At 44.8% G+C, this 19,146-nt stretch overlaps 1 protein-coding gene across 2 annotated transcripts in view; it reads right to left on the bottom strand.

Moving 5' to 3' along the window:
• The window catches only part of LOC115158374 (breast cancer anti-estrogen resistance protein 3), a 103,761-nt gene that overhangs the window by 65,211 nt on the left and 19,404 nt on the right, over window positions 1-19,146 (bottom strand). The window contains exon 3 of one of the 2 annotated variants that reach the window (XM_029707222.1): window positions 14,490-14,604. In XM_029707222.1, the coding sequence (XP_029563082.1) occupies window positions 14,490-14,604 (115 nt within the window). Of the gene's footprint in view, window positions 1-571; window positions 815-14,489; window positions 14,605-19,146 lie in introns of those variants that run through there. The other variant, XM_029707223.1, reaches the window with a different exon arrangement.

The following is a 19,146-nucleotide window of genomic DNA, read 5'->3' on the forward strand; positions in this document are numbered from 1 at the left end:
TCAGAGAGAGAGAGAGAGAGAGAGAGAGAGAGAGAGAGAGATTCTTCCCATCTGTGAGCTGCATGGCTGGTCTGTGTGTGACATATGAATCACAAGTTATTAAAGCCCACAGCAGTGGCTGCCACTCCGTTCCTCACCAACAACTCCAGCTACTGTCACCTCTCTCCTACACAGCAACCAGCAACTTAGGTGGCCAATTTCCTAGGGGAAAAGTCTCAGAATTCTATTCCATTGACTAACAAAGTCCTTGAAAAACATGCTTATCTTATGTTATTGTGTAAAAAGTTTGAGGAAACATTTGTAAAAGTTTGACCTTGTTAGTGAGAAAAAGCATCAACAACTGAACTGACTGAAGTCATTCTATTGAAAACAATACAAAGAGTTTCCTGTTGACAACTCTGAATAAATCAAAATTCTTTGAAGTTGTAAAAAGTTGCGAGAGAGAAACTAGCGAGAGAGATACTGCTCACACCTCTGTAAGCCGTATCAGCATCTGGATACAGCACCAACACATTCCAACACTTTTATACAAAGCAGACTCCAATCCAGTACGGTTTCTAGAAATCCTTACCTGTCTGTTTAAAATTGCACTTGTTTTGAAGAACAGCACAGCCAGAGATTTCCTCCTCACTTCACTTCAGTAGAGTTCCTCCTGAGTGGCAGTGCTACAAAGTCCCAGGCATAGTAGACTGACTGACCAGCAAAGAGACTCGCACGAACAGGCAACAACAAGGCTAGATTGCAGAAACAAGCCCCTTCCTCCTCTCTCTCTCTCTGACTTTGTGTGTCTCTGGGCCTCCCACAGTGGCTGTGTTGCCGTCCTCTTCCCCTCCGTAGTATTCTCTCTCTCTCTCTCTCTCGCTCTCTCTCTCTCTCTCTCTCTCTCTCTCTCTAAGGGCTTTATTGGCATGAGAAACACATGTTTACATTGCCAAAGCAAGTGAAATAGATATTAAACAATAAAACATGTACTGTAAACATTACACATACAAAAGTTCCAAAAGAATAAAGACATTTCAAATGTCATATTATGTATATATACAGTGTTCTCTATCTCTCTCGCTGATACACACACTCAGACACACACACGTGCCCCTACTCCTCCACACAGACACTGAGCCACAGGGGAGTGATTTACGACTTACCCTCCACCCCATCCTCCCCTGCCCCCCAGCACTGAAAACGTCCCTCTCTTCACGCCTCTTCCCTCCTCTCCTCTCCTCTGTCACCAATCCCAGGAGAGAGGCCAGAGCAGCCTCACATTTAATCTCCCAACAACAGCCTTTGTTCCTGTCCAGTTTCACTCCGATAATGTTATATGAAAATCCAATAATGTTCTTTAAACAAAAAAATATATACTTGTCACTGTACAGACAGTGCAACTAAACAAAAAAAAAAGTCCCTTTTTCAGGACCCTGTCTTTCAAAGATAATTCGTAAAAATCCAAATAATTTGTAATGGGTTTAAACACTGTTTCCCATGCTTGTTCAATGAACCATAAACAATTAATGATCATGCACCTGTGGAACGGTCGTTAAGACACAAACAGCTTACAGATGGTAGGCAATTAAGGTCACAGTTATGAAAACTTAGGACACTAAAGTGGGATTGTGCTCATCACTGACGAGTCGTGGTTTTGTCTCACCAGGGGTGATAGTCGGATTTGCGTTTATCGTCAAAGGAATGAGCGTTACACCGAGGCCTGTACTCTGGAGCGGGATCGATTTGGAGATGGAGGGTCCGTTGTGGTCTGGGACGGTGTGTCACAGCATCCTCGGACTGAGCTTGTTGTCATTGCAGGCAATCTCAATGCTGTGCGTTACAGGGAAGACATCCTCCTCCCTCATGTGGTACTCTTCCTGCAGGCTCATCATGACATGACCCTCCACCATGACAATGCCACCAGCCATACTGCTCGTTCTGTGCGTGATTTCCTGCAAGATAGGAATGTCAGTGTTCTGCCATGGCCAGAGAAGAGCCCCGATCTCAATCCCATTGAGCACGTCTGGGACCTGTTGGATCGGAGGGTGAGGGCTAGGGCCATTCCTCCCAGAAATGTCCGGGAACTTGCAGGTGCCTTGGTGGAAGAGTTGGGAAACATCTCACAGCAAGAACTGGCAAATATGGTACAGTCCATGAGGAGGAGATGCACTGCAGTACTTAATGCAGCTGGTGGCCACACCAGATTCTGACTGTTACTTTTGATTTTTACCCCCCCCCCCCCCCCCCCCCTTTGTTCAGGGACACATTATTCCATTTCTGTTAGTCACATGTCTGTGGAAGTTTATGTCTCAGTTGTTGAATCTTGTTATGCTCATACAAATATTTACAATTGTTAAGTTTGCTGAAAATAAACACAGTTGACAGTGAGAGGACATTTCTTTTTTCTACTGAGTTTATGATGTGCAATCTGATCACATCTCTGAAAACATTAAAATAATAATTGTTAAATGTTAAGGTAACTAGTATTCTGTCTTGTAAGACATGTGTACTGTCTCCAAAAAACAGAGGGAGTACTGTTTGTCTTGGCTGAGGTACAGAATACACTTTCCCTGTCTTTGTCCTCTGATTCCTTCACATTGTCTGCTGATGATAACACACAACCCAGTGTGCATGTGTGTGTTCCTTCCTGGCAGACCCTGGCCAAGGATACCAGTGCTGTGGCCCTGTGATTGAAAGGACAGGTGATGTTTGTTTGGTGTAACGCTATGCTAAATCTGCCACGGTGACTCAGTGTGTGTATATATATATATATATATATATGTGTGTGCGTGCGTGCGTGCGTGCGTGTGTGTGTCCACAGAATCCTTCAGCCCCTGGATCCCAGCTGGGTATTTTGTCAGGACACACGCACACACTTGAAAGACATCTGGAATCAGACAGACCCTCTCCAGTTACACTGCACCTGCCAGGACTACACTCTACCTCATAACACCCCTCATTCATCAAGGTGTCAGGACATTGAAAATGTTTCACATTTGAATGACATAGTATGTTGTGATATAACAGTCAAAGTCATATTATTTGACAATAAATCATTCTGAACCAGGTCAGACTGTGGTACAGCGGATGTGTAGCTAGTATGTTTGAGAGAACTGTAGGTTCTGTAGACAATGTCTGTGTGTTCTCATTTGTTATGTATTGATGCAGTTTGGCTTGGCACAGCTTCTCACTGAGTGACACTGTACAGACCTGCTCACACCCTGCTGTTATCTGATGACCTGGGTGTCCTCAGGCACCTCAGCTACACACACACACACACACACACACACACACACGCACACGCACACGCACACGCACACGCACACGCACACATACACGCACACATGCACGCACACATGCACGCACACATGCACACCCACATGCACACCCACACACACACACACACACACACACACACACACACGCACACGCACACATACACGCACCCACACACACACACACACACACACACACACACACATACCACACATGCATCAGGGGAAAGTTCAGATGCCAGGTGCATGTTTTTTCCCCTCGGAATAGATCCAAAAGTCCTGATCCATCTCATTCCTCACATATTTGTAAAGGAAGGGGGGCATTTCCAAGAAATCACTCCTCTGATCAATCCGCCACCCTCTATTTCCTCAGAGTCAAGATCCTAATCTGTAATCTGCTGTTGGTTACTCACAGTACTGCCTGTTGAGGACCATAGATTACCACATTTACGCAGGGGCCATCCCATGTCCATAAGCTGTCAATCATAACGAAGTTCCCTCTGAGAAAAATACAGTTATTCTGTTCTGTAAAGGGGAATGTTTCTGTACAGGAAAATGCTAGTACAGGATGTGTCCTAAGACTGTTTCTCTACCAGTCTTTTCCCTATGCTGTAGTTTAGTTCTGCGTAGAGGACATGCAGTATGTACTGTAGGCCTGAAGACGTCCCCCCTCCGGCGTAGTACCCAAGGCTGCGAGGAAGAACAATTTGTCTGCACTTGAAATGTAAACTATCCATGTTTTAAAGAACACCTCATTCCATAACTTTTTAACAGAGTATAAACAACCATGGTTTTATTGCATCATTCAAGATTTGACATTGAACACTCTTAATTACAGAACACTGTTAGTAGGACCAGGTTTAACTAATTCAACTACAGCATCACTTCATAGAATTCTCTGGGATTTAGTTATGAGCAATGTTTTTCATGGTTGTCAAAACTTGTAGAACAATGTGAGCAGCTCGCAAATATACTGTACCTGTGCCACATATGTGTGAATGTCTGCATGAATGTACATCCCTAGCTGAGCTGAGCCTAGCAGACGAGTGTTGCTCTGGCAGTCTTTGTTGAGAGTTGAGTGGTAGTCTATCTTTGGTCCACAGTCTCAGCTGAGCACCATGTGGAATTTTCTCACCATAGTAACTTGTGTTTTCCATCAGGGACAAATAACAGTTCATCTGCATGCTGCTGCATTTCTGCCCATCATCTGCCTTCTCACATTCCTGACGGTCGGTCAGCCTCAAATCGAATCAAATCAAATTGTATTGGTCACATACACGTGTTTAGCAGATGGTATTGCAGGTGTAGCGAAATGCTTGTCTTTCTAGCTCCGACAGTACAGTAATATCTAACAATTACACGACAAATACCCAATACGCACAAATCTAAGTAAAGGAATTGAATTAAGAATATATAAATATTGGGCAAGCAATGTCAGAGCGGCATAGACTTAGATACAGTAGAATAGAATACAGTATATACATATGAGATGAGTAATGCAAAATATGTAAACGTTATTAAAGTGGAATTTTTAAAGTGACTAGTGATCCATTTATTAAAGTGGCCAATGATTGTATATATGTGTATATAGGCAGCAGCCTCTCTGTGCTAGTGATGGCTATTTAACAGTCTGATGGCCTTGAGATAGAAGCTGCTTTTCAGTCTCTCGGTCCCAGCTTTGATGCACCTGTACTGACCTCACCTTCTGGATGATAACGGGGTGAACAGGCAGTGGCTCGGATGGTTATTGTCCTTGATGATCTTTTTGGCCTTCCTGTGACATCGGGTGCTATAGGTGTCCAGGAGGGCATGTAGTTTGCCCCTGGTGATGTGTTGGGCAGACCGCACCACCCTCTGGAGAGCCCTGTGGTTGTGGGCGGTGCAGTTGCCGTACCAGGCAGTGATACAGCCCGACAGGATGCTCTCAATTGTGCATCTGTAAAAGTTTGTGAGGGTTTTAGGTGACAAGCCAAAATTCTTCAGCCTCCTGAGGTTGAAGAGGAGCTGTTGCGCCTTCTTCACCACACTGTCTGTGTGGGTGGACCATTTCAGTTTGTCAGTGATGTGTATGCCGAGGAACTTGAAACTTTCCACCTTCTCCACTGCAGTCCCGTCGATGTGGATAGGGGGTGCTCCCTCTGCTATTTCCTGAAGTCCACGATCACCTCCTTTGTTTTGTTGACGTTGAGTGAGAGATTATTTTATTGGCACCCCATTCCCAGAGCCCTCACCTCCTCCCTATAGGCTGTCTCGTCGTTGTTGGTAATCAAGCCTACTACTGTTGTGTTGTCTGCAAACTTGATGACTGAGTTGGAGGCATGCTTGGCCACGCAGTCATGGGTGAACAGGGAGTACAGGAGGGGGCTGAGCATGTACCCTTGTGGGGCCCCAGTGTTGAGGATCAGCGAAGTGGAGGTGTTGTTTCCTACCTTCACCACCTGCGGGCGGCCCGTCAGGAAGTCCAGGACCCAATTGCACAGGGCAGGGGTTAAGACCCAGGACCTCAACCTTAATGATGAGCTTGGAGGGTACTATGGTGTTGAATGCTGAGCTTTAGTCAATGAACAGCATTCTTACATAGGTATTCCTCTTGTCCAGATGGGATAGGGCAGTGTGCAGTGTGATGGTGATTGCGATTGCATCGTCTGTTGACCTATTGGGGCGGTAAGCAAATAGAAGTGCATCTAGGGTGACAGGTAAGGTAGAGGTGATATGATCCTTGACTAGTCTCTCAAAGCACTTCATGATGACAGAAGTGAGTGCTACGGGGCGAAGTCCACACACAGTGGGTAAGAGGAGCGCACTATGACCCAACAATACCACAAAAGCTATGGCTGTAAGTCAGCAGTGAGTGTTGTAAAAATAATGGATGGCCCTGTGTCAGTGACAATGCTGTGTACTGTAGCATGGTGACTAATGCATGCAGGCTGGTGGATGGGCTTTGATTGGACACGCTGCTTAAGCATTGTTTGAGCTCACATTGCATTGAGAAATGTATCACACAAGCCTGGTTGATAATAAAACCGACCAGTGATTTCTAGTTGGAGTGGCCTGTGACTGTTTTACTATCAGCTATCAGCACTAAAATAGGTAGAGATATTAGGTGTGTTATTAGCAGGGTTATTTGAAACTGAGCAACTTTTCTTTCTTTCTTTCTTTCTTTCTTTCTTTCTTTCTTTCTTTCTTTCTTTCTTTCTTTCTTTCTTTCTTTCTTTCTTTCTTTCTTTACAGAGCATGCCCAGCTGTTAACACCAGAGGACTTTGTTAATGTTGGTGAGGAACAGGGCTGGTCTGGACATACTGAACCCTCTCACCACTGTCCTGCCCCATGTGACAGAGGAGCAATGGGAACAGAGACCACCCTGAGAAAACACCCTCCTCCATCACAACACTTTGATCCAATAAGGCTTTAATAAACATCTCTGAGTGTTGTCATGGTAGGAGGAAGTGTTGTTATCAAGTCAGGGGCTTCAATCTCTTTCTATCCAACGCTACTAACACTTGTTCTCCATGTTGTCATAATCTGGCTCTCACAATAGTTTCATTAACCATCCCATCAATTATGGTTATGTCTGTGACATCCCAGGTCATCTTCTGGACCCGAGGGACAATGCAGAGAGGATTGCTGTATGTCATGATGAAATTAAATGATCATAGTGTGGGACTGCAAAGACCTAGCATTAGTTTAGCATTTATCTTCTGTCTTTACTTCTTGCAATGTTTTTAATTCTCAGGGATGAAAGTGCTAACCCAAGCAGAGTTTTACACTCATGGTTACAGAAGACACTTAAATATATATGTAGGCTGGGCTGGAATCCAATGAACAGCAATATATTCAAATATGCTTGCCATCCCCATATGTATACATACTACACTGAGTATACAAAACATTAAGGACACCTGCTCTTTCCATAAAATATACTAACCAGGTGAATCCAGGTGAAAGCTACGATCCCTTATTGATGTCACTTGTTAAATCCACTTACGTCAGTGTAGATGAAGGGGAGGAGACAGGTTAAAGAAGGGTTTTTAAACCTTGAGACAATTGAGACATGGATTGTGTGTGTGGCATTCAGAGGGTGAATGGGCAAGACAAAAGATTGAAGTGCCTTTGAACGGGGTATGGTAGTATGTGTCAAGAACTGCAACGCTGCTGGGTTTTTCACGCTAAACAGTTTCCCGTGTGTATCAAGAATGGTACACCACCCAAAGGACATCCAGCCAACATGACACAACTGTGGGAAACATTGTTCTTTATCAAGGACAAAAGGACAAAAGTTGTCCTTTATCAAAACTGAACTTGACATGAGAATATGCTTATCCTCCGGTAAATTTTAGACCATGCGTTCACATAGTTTCTAGTGGTTGAAGTATTGCATTGCAAGAAACAAAAGTAACCTAGTAGCCTTGTGCAAATGGAGAATACATGACGACTTATTCCGTACTAAAAAGCAGGTAGCTAAATATCATGATACAATCATTGGCTGTTAGTGAGAAGAGCGAAAATCTATTTATTTTATCTTTGCATTTTGTGCACAGTCTTTTCAGAAATAGCGCACGCAGATATTTAGTGTAAAATTATGCAACGGTGATAAATGAGGCCCCATGCCCTGAATAACTGAGGCTGTTCTGAGAGCAAAATGGGGGGGGGTGCAACTCAATACTAGGAAGGTGGTTCTAATGTTTGGTATACTCAGTGTATATTCTGACACTGTATTGGCTTTCAAATGCTCCGTTGCTAACTTTTACACAAAATATATGTGTGCACTGAAATGACTGCGCACACATAAAAATATAGAGATTTATACAGTAAACTTGGCGCACGCATACATACACATTTTTCCCTTTATAAATCAGACTTGTGGTAAAACTGTACGCGTGAACGAGCATTATAACTCCAATTAAATGAAAGATGTGCATGGTAATTTGTTGTATTACTACCTCTGGACTATGAACTCATCATAGCCAGAAATGGTGAAGAATTTATTCTGCAATGGTTATGATATATGTATTATGTACCATGTACCCCATGTTGGTAACACTTTACTTGACACCTAGCGTCATAACCATGTCATAATATGTCATAACAGCTGACATGACTTGTCATAACCTGTCATAAAATGGTCATAGCACTGTCATGACCCATATATTTACACCGGTTTTGATATATATTGCATTATTTTAGGGCTGGTTATACCACCTACATAAGAGTGTCAAATTCCACATTTTCCTGCCAAGAAGTTTCCTTTCGTTTGTTTCTTAAATCCTTATTTGTTGTTGTAATGAGTTCTTTAGTCATGATTTTTTCATCATGTTTTAAAGAACTTGTAGAAAATACACTTTATGACACTGTCAAGAAGCATTATAACCATCAGAATCATCTAAGCCAGATAGGCCTATTACGTAAATGCCCTTATGTCAGTCATCAGCCAAAAATAGGGTGTCTTGTCCTGCCAGTCATCAGCAACAGAGCATGGGGGTAGGTGCATGTCTGACATCAATGTGTGCACAATTTCAATGATAATTTAATATGGTCAATTTCAGAAAATGTTATATAACAGAAAAATACTGTTGACAAGTAGGTTATGGTGTAATGGAATATTTTGCCTTGTGTGGTAGGGTTTGTGAGTTTTGACACTCTTATGTAGGTGTCATAATCAGCCATAAAATGATGCAATATATGTCACAACAAGTGTAAATATATGTGTCATGACAGTGTTATGACCAAATTGTGACAGGTTATGACATGTCATGTCAGCTGTTATGACATGTTATGACATGGTGTTTGACATTATGACATTATGTTTATAAATGAATAAATGAGCAATTTGTTGTTACAGTATTCAGACGTAGCCTACAAACATCAATGTGTGACGACCCTCCCACTCTGTCTGCTGTATTTTCTCTCTTTGCTCTTGTTCCTTATTAGGATGCCAGTGGGCGGAGTTGGAAGGGTCGTCAGCTAGATGGGAAACACCTGGGCTCGGGTGTGTCCCAGGATAAAGACACCTCTTCCACAGTCATTAAGGAAAACTCTCTCCACGCAGACACTTTGTTGATTTTGGTTGTGTAGTTTTGTGGTTTTTTGGTTATTTGCTTTGGCACCTTTCAACACAATGCATTATTACATTCAGGTATGCAAAACACTCACTTACACTACTGATTACTGATTACACACACCATTGTTAATTACTTAGTTACTTTATTTAATAAATATATATTTTGATACTCCTTGTCTCCACGTTGTCTCCCTTTTGTTGTGAACTCTGAGCCGGTTCGTAACAAATGGAAAAGGTGAACTGTCTGGTCTACTCTTAAATTGCACTTCGGATCGGACCACATAGAGCAAAATACTTGAAATAGCTTATATATTTACTACATTTGACGTTTGTCCAGTTAAATGAGAGATGGGATGAATGGTAGCCTATCCTAACTTTTTGTGAGTGTGAAACCATCACAGTCAGAAAAGATGAGGAATTTATTCTGCAATGATCATGGAAATGAAAACAATTGTAGGAAATAGATACCTATTTCTAATTATTTTAGAATGCAAAGATAAAACTAAGCGATTTTCGCTCTTCTCACTAATGGCAAATGATTGTTGATTGTTTTTGTTATGAATAAGAGTGTGATCATATTTTCCAGCACAAGGCTAGGATACTTTGCCATGCAATACTTCAACCACTAGAATCTGTACGACGCATGGTCTAAAGTTTGCAGGAGGATAAGCACATTCAAGTTCAGTTTTTATAAACTCCAACTTTTGCGTGAAAACTGACTCACACATGTTTTGGGACATTTTGTGCATAAGTAACGTTTATAAGCCCTTATCTGGCTCACAAGATGAGTTTGCAATTTCCGAAGGATGCCATTAACTTGAACAAATACTGTACATAGACAATCTGCCACTCCCTGATCTGTTTTACCTGTCCTTGTGCTTGTCTCCACCCCCCTCCAGGTGTCGCCCATCTTCCCCACTTATCCCCTGGGTATTTATACCTGTGTTTTCTGTCTGTCTGTGCCAGTTTGTCTTGTTTGTTCAAGTCAACCAGCGTTTTCTCAGCTCCTGTTTTCCCCAGTCTCTCTTTTTCTCGTCCTCCTGGTTGCCTGTCCTGACTCTGAGTCCGCCTGCCTGACCACTCTGCCTGCCCCTGACCCTGAGCCTGCCTGCCGTTCTTTACCCTTGCCCCTACTCTGGATTATCGACCCTTGCCTGCCTTGACCTGTCTTTTGCCTGCTCCTGTTGTTGTCAAGACCTAGCATTGGACACATTGCAGGAGCAATTCCGTGGGTTGCCTACCAGGCAGCCTACCACGACAGTAACCTCCCCGCCCCTCAGTAACCCGGCTGGTAGCAGCGCCGTCACCCCGGTTTCCCGGGAACCCCGCTTATCTCTCCCGGAGAGCTACGATGGAGATTCCAGAACCTGCTGGGTCTTTCTCTCCCAGTGTTCCCTCATTTTCGAGCTGCAGCCTTCTTTGTTCCCCTCGGACCGCTCGAAGATAGTGTACATCATTACGCTGATGTCCGGGAGGGCACTCGCCTGGGCCACGGTGGTGTGGGAGCAACAATCTGCCGTCTGCCTCAGTCTGGAGGTATTTGTGGCGGAGGTGAAAAAAGTTTGAGGCTCCGTTGTCCAAGAGAGAGGCTGCCTGGAAGTTACTCCAGCTTTGGCAGGACACCCTCAGTGTGGCAGACTATGCAATGGAGTTCCGCACGCTAGCTTCCGGGTACCTGGAACCCGTGTAGCTCAGTTGGTAGAGCATGGTGTTTGCAACGCCAGGGTTGTGGGTTCGATTCCCACGGGGGACCAGTACGGAGAAAAAATTTATGAAATGTATGCATTCACTACTGTAAGTCGCTCTGGATAAGAGCGTCTGCTAAATGACTCAAATGTAAAATGTAAATGTAAACCCGGAAGCACTGTTTGACACGTTCCTGCACGGATTATCGGAGGAGGTAAAGGATGAGCTGGCAACCCGAGAACTACCAACAGATCTCGACTCACTTATCGCTTTAACCATCTGGATCGATGGTCGGCTACGGGAACGTAGGAGGGAGAAGAGGTCCGATTGCAGCCCCAAATGCTCACTCAGGGAACCCACCTTGCATCTGATGAACTCCGGAAGTCCCCGAGAGGGTCCGAGCTTACCCGAGTCCCTTCAAGAGCCTCGGGAAACTGCCGATTCACCTCTTCCCGAGCCGATGCAGCTCGGCAGGGCCAGGCTGTCCCCAGCCGAACGCGTACACAGACTTGAGACCCAGAGCTGTCTGTATTGGGGTACTGCCGGTCATTATGTGTATACCTGTCCCTTAAAGAGACATAGCTCATTCGTTGGAGTGAGTACTCTGGTGGGCCTTAAAAAAAAAATTTGTCTCCCCTTGCTCACCCCCCTTTCCATGCCATCCCGCGGTGGGGCAACCAGTCCAAGTCTCTCCAGGTACTCATCGACTCGGGGGCCGATGTGAGTCTCATGGAGGTTACCCTGGCATCCAAGCTGGGAATTCCCACTCAACCCCTCTCCATTCCCATGGGTGTTAGAGCGCTGGATGGGCGCTCTATAGGCCGGGTCACCCACCAGACCACCTCCGTCAACCTTTGAGTGTCGGGGAACCACAGCGAGACAATCCAATTCCTGCTGGTTGAGTCTCTGCAGGTTCCTGTGGTATTGGGATTCTCTTGGCTCCAGCAACACAATCCCTCCATTGACTGGGCTACTGGTGCCATAGTGGGCTGGAGCCCATCCTGCCACACTCATTGCCTGAAGTCAGCCCTGAGAATTCTTCCGGGGGCTTGGAAATTGCCCCGGACTTCTCCGCCAGCTCCGCAGAGTACTAGGACCTCCGGGAGGGGTTCAGTAAGGCCCGGGCCACTTCGCTTCCGCAGCACCGACCGGTATCCAAGAAGGTCAAGCCTGAGGCGCTGGTACACAGTTATAGTGCCGCGGCTACTACCCCAGAAGCAGAGACCTTCCCCCCCGCTCCAAGATCATTAGCCCCTCTGCTGTTCGTGCTCTGTTGCCCCGTGCTCTCCGTATTTTTCCTACCTTTTCTGTGTCTAGAGTTAAAACCATGTCTGACTGCCCCTTGTCTCCTGTTTCCAGAAAGCATGACATGGCAATGTCCTTGAATGGTAGAAATTATGATCATTTGATTAAATTTATCATATGAGAAACTGGCCCAGCATCACTGAAAATTTTTATCTACCTCTGTGGCACAGTACTTTGGAAACATATTCAATAGAAATCCAATAATTTTCATAAGTGTCAATTCCACTCTACTCGTTTCTTTGAGGCCACTTATCCATTTGCTAAACACTACTGAGTCACAATGTAGGATATGTCATATTTGTCTGACTGAGCTCAGATTCCTCAAAGAGAAAAGTTAACATTCAGAAGAACAGAAGAAGGCTAATCTATTTAGCACTGACCCTGAATCCACACACCATTAGCCAACACTCCCTGCAAGTTTGTCTTTCTGATCGTTAGTGTGAGAGGCTTTTAAACTTGTGGTGTGGATGGATGGTGCAACAGGAGACTTGATGACCCTTTTACCACAAACCCTCTCAGGTACTATGACTGGATTTATCAGCAGCCTAAAGCCACTTAATGCAGACACAAAAAAAACAAGTGTATTTTGTTAGGAATGGAATATTGCCCTACATGAACAGTCTTTTAGAATAAAGAATTCAAAGTGCCCCAAACCAAATGTCATACACTTGGCAGTAACCATAGCAACAGTAGGGAGTTGGCGTATAATGCATTGGAAACAAGCAGTGGCCTGTCTATGATCCGTACGGAGACCTCATCCCCACTTCTCTACAGAGTTAATTATACACAGCAGGACACCTGCCCCAGGGCAGCCACCGCTGCTCCAACTCTTACAGCTGCCTGGCTAGACCCTGTATAATCACCTGGTGTGCGTGTGTGTGTGTGTGTGTGTGTGTGTGTGTGTGTGTGTGTGTGTGTGTGTGTGTGTGTGTGTGTGTGTGTGTGTGTGTGTGTGTGTGTGTGTGTGTGTGTGTGTGTGTTCCACCTTGGTTGTAGGAGTAGGATGCTGTGTTATGACGTCACCCCATTGAAGTTGAGATTTAAAAAGGTTAAGGTAAGGGTTATGGTAATGTTAAGGTCAGGGTGGGGGTTAAGGTTAGGTTTTAGGGTAAGGACATCCAAGGGGCCTTGATTGCACTAACCCTGGAAGCATGCCTATGCATGACACAATACCTGTGTCTACAGTAAATGAGGCTGTGTTTTGATTTCCACCACTGTTCCCAGGCCTAAGATGCCTGTCTGTCTTATCTCAATAATCCCTATATGTTGCCATCAGCCTCCTGGTGCTTTCATGACTTACAGCTGAACACCTTTTTACCGACGTCTGTCTTTACAGGTGGCGTCAAGGGATAAGAACAAGAGAAGAAGGAAGAAAAACATGAAATCTGTTGAATATCCTAATTAATCACTGATGAGTCTTGAGGACTCCGGAGCTTATTCACTCAGATGGCCAGGAAGTCTATAGCCTTTAACTAGGGCACATCGTTTTCCATGGTGACTGTAAGGAAAGTATCAGCTACTATTCAGCACAACACTGTTTCACTGGAGGGGGCCTATCCTCTGAACCCTGGCCCAGTGAGGTGGGGCCGTAGGGTGGCAGTGGCCAGTGAGAGTGCTGGTGGGCTTGTTCCCCATTATGGCCATCCTCTCTATCCTTCCAAACACATTACATGGCCTGCACTGCCCAACACAAACAGAGGTCAGGATGGGAGGGGACGGAAGCAGAGAGGGAGGGCTGGGAACCAGATGAACAGGGCCTGAGCCAGTCTGTGAAAACAGTAAGCCTGATGGGCCGGATGAGGCCTGCTCCTGTTTGGTCAGCCATGTGAGTGTTGGAAGAGAAAGACACTTCTCTTGTTAAAACACTACCACTTTTCCTACTTTCACATCCAGACAAGTGTAAGTGCATTGGGTGGGTGTTATGTGGCGTATGCTTGGCATTGCATAGCATTTAACATTTAGCAAACAACAGCTCAAAATTTACGGTGCAATCTTGAGGCTTTCAATGGGAATGACTGGGACTGGGAATGTTTCAGTGGGAATTACTTTTCTGTATTTGAGTCACAACAACAGTGCTCATAATGTGAACAGACCATAACAAAGTATATTTTTCATCAAAAGGTTTGGTATAGGAAGATAACATTGCCTGTAACTACCAGTAAGATAATGTTGTGCCACTGACCTCTCCTCCTCTCCCTCTCCTGCAGTATCTGGATGCTGGTGAGGATGTGGATGCGGTGGAGGTGGTTATGGACTCCCAGCTCCAGCAGGTCCAGCTCATTCAGGTGCAACAGGTCCTGCAGAGAGAGACACAGATGGATGTCAGGAGGGTTAGACTATATGAAGAAGGAAAGCCCGCAAGGTATACCAAACTGTACCATAATGCAGACAACACATTGGCTGTATCACCCTTCTTCAGGGGCTAGACAGGACAGTTTTCAGACAGGCAAGGACACCTTCCCCTACCTCCAAACTGAGGAGTGTGTCCTCTCCTCCCCCTAATCTACTCAGGCCAGTACCACACACTGCCTGTCATTACTGGGCTGCCACTTTGCTGCTGCTGATGGTGCCCTTTCTTACACTTCAAACCAGGGCTTGTTTCAAAACAATACATTATTGATGGCAAGCTCACAAACACCACTTTGTTTTCCTCAGAGTGCCAGCATGCATTGATCCCCAGAGAGACAAAACAGACAAGTTCAATTATAGGTTTGGTTAGGAGATATTTTCTGCTGTTTGGAACATGCCTTTGAGCTTGTGTTAACAATAATGAAATATCCAAACAGAGGAAATGATGAGTTCATTTTCTCTGTGAGATCAGGGTTAGCTTACAAATAATGACAGAGCATTCATATCATATATTCTTGATGCAAGTGAAGTTACAAGTTCGCTTTAGTCACATGATAATAACATTTTCATTATAACAACAATGTGGAGATTTCAAATTCTCAGCTCTCCTGTTTGCTTTGCCTTTATCATCCCTTGTGCAATGGAGCAGTGATCTGGACCAGATTGTTTTAAGGCAGCAGAGTTATTTTTCCACCACGGTACATTAGAGTTTTTGTTCCTGTTATCTGTGTAGCGGTGGAATCTCAGCCAGGATCTCTGTGTTCACCAAGCATACTTCTGCATTGTCCTGCCTTTGTTATAACAGGGGGGGGGGGCACCAGGCCCAGCCAGCCTCAGCCAGCCTCCCAGGGCAGCTGGGCTGGTGTGTGTCTGTCTGGGTATCCAGATAGGTCTCCACTAGGGCACTGGGAGCCCTATGCTGGTAAGGGCCCATTATCCGATGATGGCTCTTAGGTGTGCAGTGCTTACCCATAGAGGCCCCTAGTAGTTACATACCGTCTTACCCACTTGCAGACAAAGCTGACATTAATAGGCAAAAACCTGTCCTTAAGACTCTCCAGTGCATTATTCAACCATGCCATGGCATTTCAATACATTCCTTAAGCAGATATTTTAACAGTTATCTTTGTCAGGGGGTGGCGTGCGGAGTTGTGGTTTGGTCTGAGTTGTTGTTTTCTTGTCTGGATATTTGAGCACCGGCAGGTCTGAATGACTGGCAGGTGTTAATGTAACGCTGACGCTCACCAGCATTGGAATGTGGTGAGACGTAGCAGAACATGTCCCCAGGGGGTGAGAAGCATAGACTGTTCGAAGTGCTGATATCTCCCCATTACTCTCATTACAGGGCTGGTTATCAGGCTGCATGGCCAGAGAAGCAGAAAAGAAGAGAGGAAGGCAGCCATGCAGTCATGCATCTCCCCTCATCTCTCTCACCTGTCTGGGCAGCATTGGAGCAGAGAGACGTCACAGACAATCTCCTGGCTGATGGATGCTCTCCAATGGTTGATAGACAGGCATTAAAGCTCGCCTGTGATATAACTGTAGCATATTTCACCACATACACTGTGTATGTTTTATCCCTGGTTTGACCCCTAGGACAGTTAACTTGTGTGGCATTATAGGGTTAAGTTTTGCAGTGTAGACTCAGTCTAAAATAGAAGGTCCATTGGAGAAATTTGATAAAAACTTGTATCCCTTACTCTCTCTCTTTTCTCCCTTAATTCTGCCAGTAATGGAGCAGTTATGGAGGTTTCATTAGCACGCTCCATAATCCAATGACTGAGACATTGTGGGCCTTCGTTAGAATGGTTGGAATAGCTACATTTCTGCAGCATCCAACATCTAACAGCCATTGATCTGAGTGTATAGTAAAGTCAGGTACACTCATGTGTGTTGAGATCTAATGAGTTCACTCTCAAGAGTTCTCTCTACTCTCTGTAATGGTGGGATAGAAGGTTGTAATAGCCTTCCTGTCCTTCCTGATTAACGTGGGGAACACTGTCTATCCATGACGATAGGCATGTTTTGTGTCACTTACTGTCATCAAGGTTTTGTGTCACTTACTGTAAAAGGCTTTTAGAGGACAACTTGGCAACTTTATGAAGCCTGTTTGAAGTCCTCACACATAGGATGGTATGTGTTATAATGAGGGGACAGGTGGATCCACTCTCCTGTGTTTAAAAGGTCTATTGAACTGCACTGCAGAGCCATGGACTTAAATGTGCATTCTAAAAAAGATGATCACTATATTTCCTTTGTCGTAACTATTTGGGTTATTTCTCTGGTGGTTCTGGTTGCGCAGATATAAACTCTTGAAGTACATGATGAGCATGTTCTGAACAAGCTCATCACAGTGAATCACATCTTTGCTTGTACCAAATACTGTATATCTGTAAGCTGCTAAGACACCAGATACGGTAGGTTAATCATCTAATAACATATTGCCAAAATAGAAGTGAAATAAAGGGATGAGGTAATGGTGACCACAGACAACAGACTACAAAAAACAACAAGTTGCAGCAATACGGAGGCCTTGGTTCACTTGACATGAGTCAGAGAGCTAAGGGCTTCTTATTGACATGGTCTCTCCAGGAACCTTAAGAGACTATTGACAGGCTCATTCTGATGTCTACTTTAACGGTCTACATCTCTGTGTCACGACTTCCGCCGAAGTCGGTCCCTCTCCTTGTTCGGGCGGCGTTCGGCGGTTGATGTCACCGGTCTTCTAGCCATCGCCGCTCCACCTTTCATTTCCATTTGTTTTGTCTTGTTTTCCTGCACACCTGGTTTACATCTCCTCTTAATTATTATGTGTATTTAGCCCTCTGTTCCCTCCATGTCTGTGTGGGGTATTGTTTATTGTCAGGTTGGCACGCTTCCGGCTGGTTTGCACCGGGTTTTGTTTTACACCCGTGCTTTGTGGCAGCCGGTACTTTGTACTTGGTTATTGTACTTTGTGCTGCCTCACTTGTTCTTTGGGCATTTGTTTTTGTGACGCGGTTGCGTTCTGTTTAAATAATTGCCTCAGTAAGTGCTTTGTCCACTCATCTCTGCTCTCCTGCGCCTGACTTCCATGCACCAGCTACACCCAGCATTGACACTCTGGGTCATAGTGTCTCTTTACAGGAAAAAATATCAAAGGCAGCTGCCCTGAGGCCAGACCATACTGACATGTTTTATACCCTGTTCTCATGAAGGAGGTAGAACTTTCTCTCTTTTGAGCTCTGATCCAAACCTATGTCCATTAACCCTTTACCAAGTCAAATCACTGCAGAGGAAATAACTTACAGGTGTAGCAGAATAGGATCAGGATCTTGAGGAGAAACGGTTAGCTCTGGTCGCTCTAAACCCCTTAGCCCTTGGTGACAGTCAGAGTCAGCCAGCTGGGTCCAAAAGCTAACAGTTAAGTGGGTGTCATAAATCCTCATTAATAAGGATCTCGAAGGAAGACTGGGTGGGTAGGGGGAGACGGGGGCAGGGAGATAGGGAGATAGGGTGGGGGAGACATGGGAAAGGAGACAGGAGGAGAAAGAGGAAGAGGGAGTCATGGGTGCGGGAGACAATGGGAGAGAGGCAGGGTGGGATGAGATAGAGGGAGGTAGGGATGGGAGAGGCAGGGGAAGGAGATGAGAGAAGAGAGAAGGAGACCAGGAGAAGTGGTCAGGGAGAGTGAGAGAAAGACAAGGGAAGGAAGACAGAGGTGGAGAGAGATAGGGGTGGATGGAGCCAGGGGGGAGCTAGAAGGAGGGAGACAGTGGTTAGGCGAGGCAATGTCCACAGCGGCCTGGTTTGCCCTAAGTGCAAGTCTGCCGAAGGTACCCTAGGTCAGCTCTTCTGGTCATGCCCCAAACTGCACACATTCTGGGTGGATATTTTTAAGTGTTACTCAGTCAGAAGTATACAGCTGTAACCTCACACCAGCCCCGGACACTGCTGTTTTATACATGTCACATCACATAACGACAATAACCCACTGGGAACATAAGACTGTACAATATGGCATGGTTATTGCAAAAACACATATCTTAAGCCTTTGGAATAAAGAGGCTGTACCTGTTTTTAAAACTTGGTTAGCTGAAGTCACCAGTTTACTACATATAGAAAGCATTCACCACAATATCTCTGGCAGATCTAATACATTCGTTAAGATATGGCAGCTCTTTTTGGCATATCTTTCACGTGATGATGGGCAACACAACATACAACCTGCATCCCAACCTGATCCACAGTCATTTTTTTTAATTGAGCATATTTCTTACACAGTATATAAATATGTAAATATCAATGAAGCATGGTGCCGATTCCTAGAGATCAATGTCTTCTTTTTTTTCATTCTGTTTTTCTGTCTTCTGTCAGGGAATGGAGGGTGGGGGGTATTCCCAATGTATTGTTTGCTGTCATTATCTGTCTGTTTGTAAAGCTGAAAATTCATAAATAATAAAAACATTTAAAAGAGGGCTCCAAACAGGTCCATCATGTCACAGATTCCA

The sequence above is a fragment of the Salmo trutta genome, chromosome 22, assembly GCF_901001165.1.
Source record: "Salmo trutta chromosome 22, fSalTru1.1, whole genome shotgun sequence".
Classification (NCBI taxonomy): Eukaryota; Metazoa; Chordata; class Actinopteri; order Salmoniformes; family Salmonidae; genus Salmo; species Salmo trutta.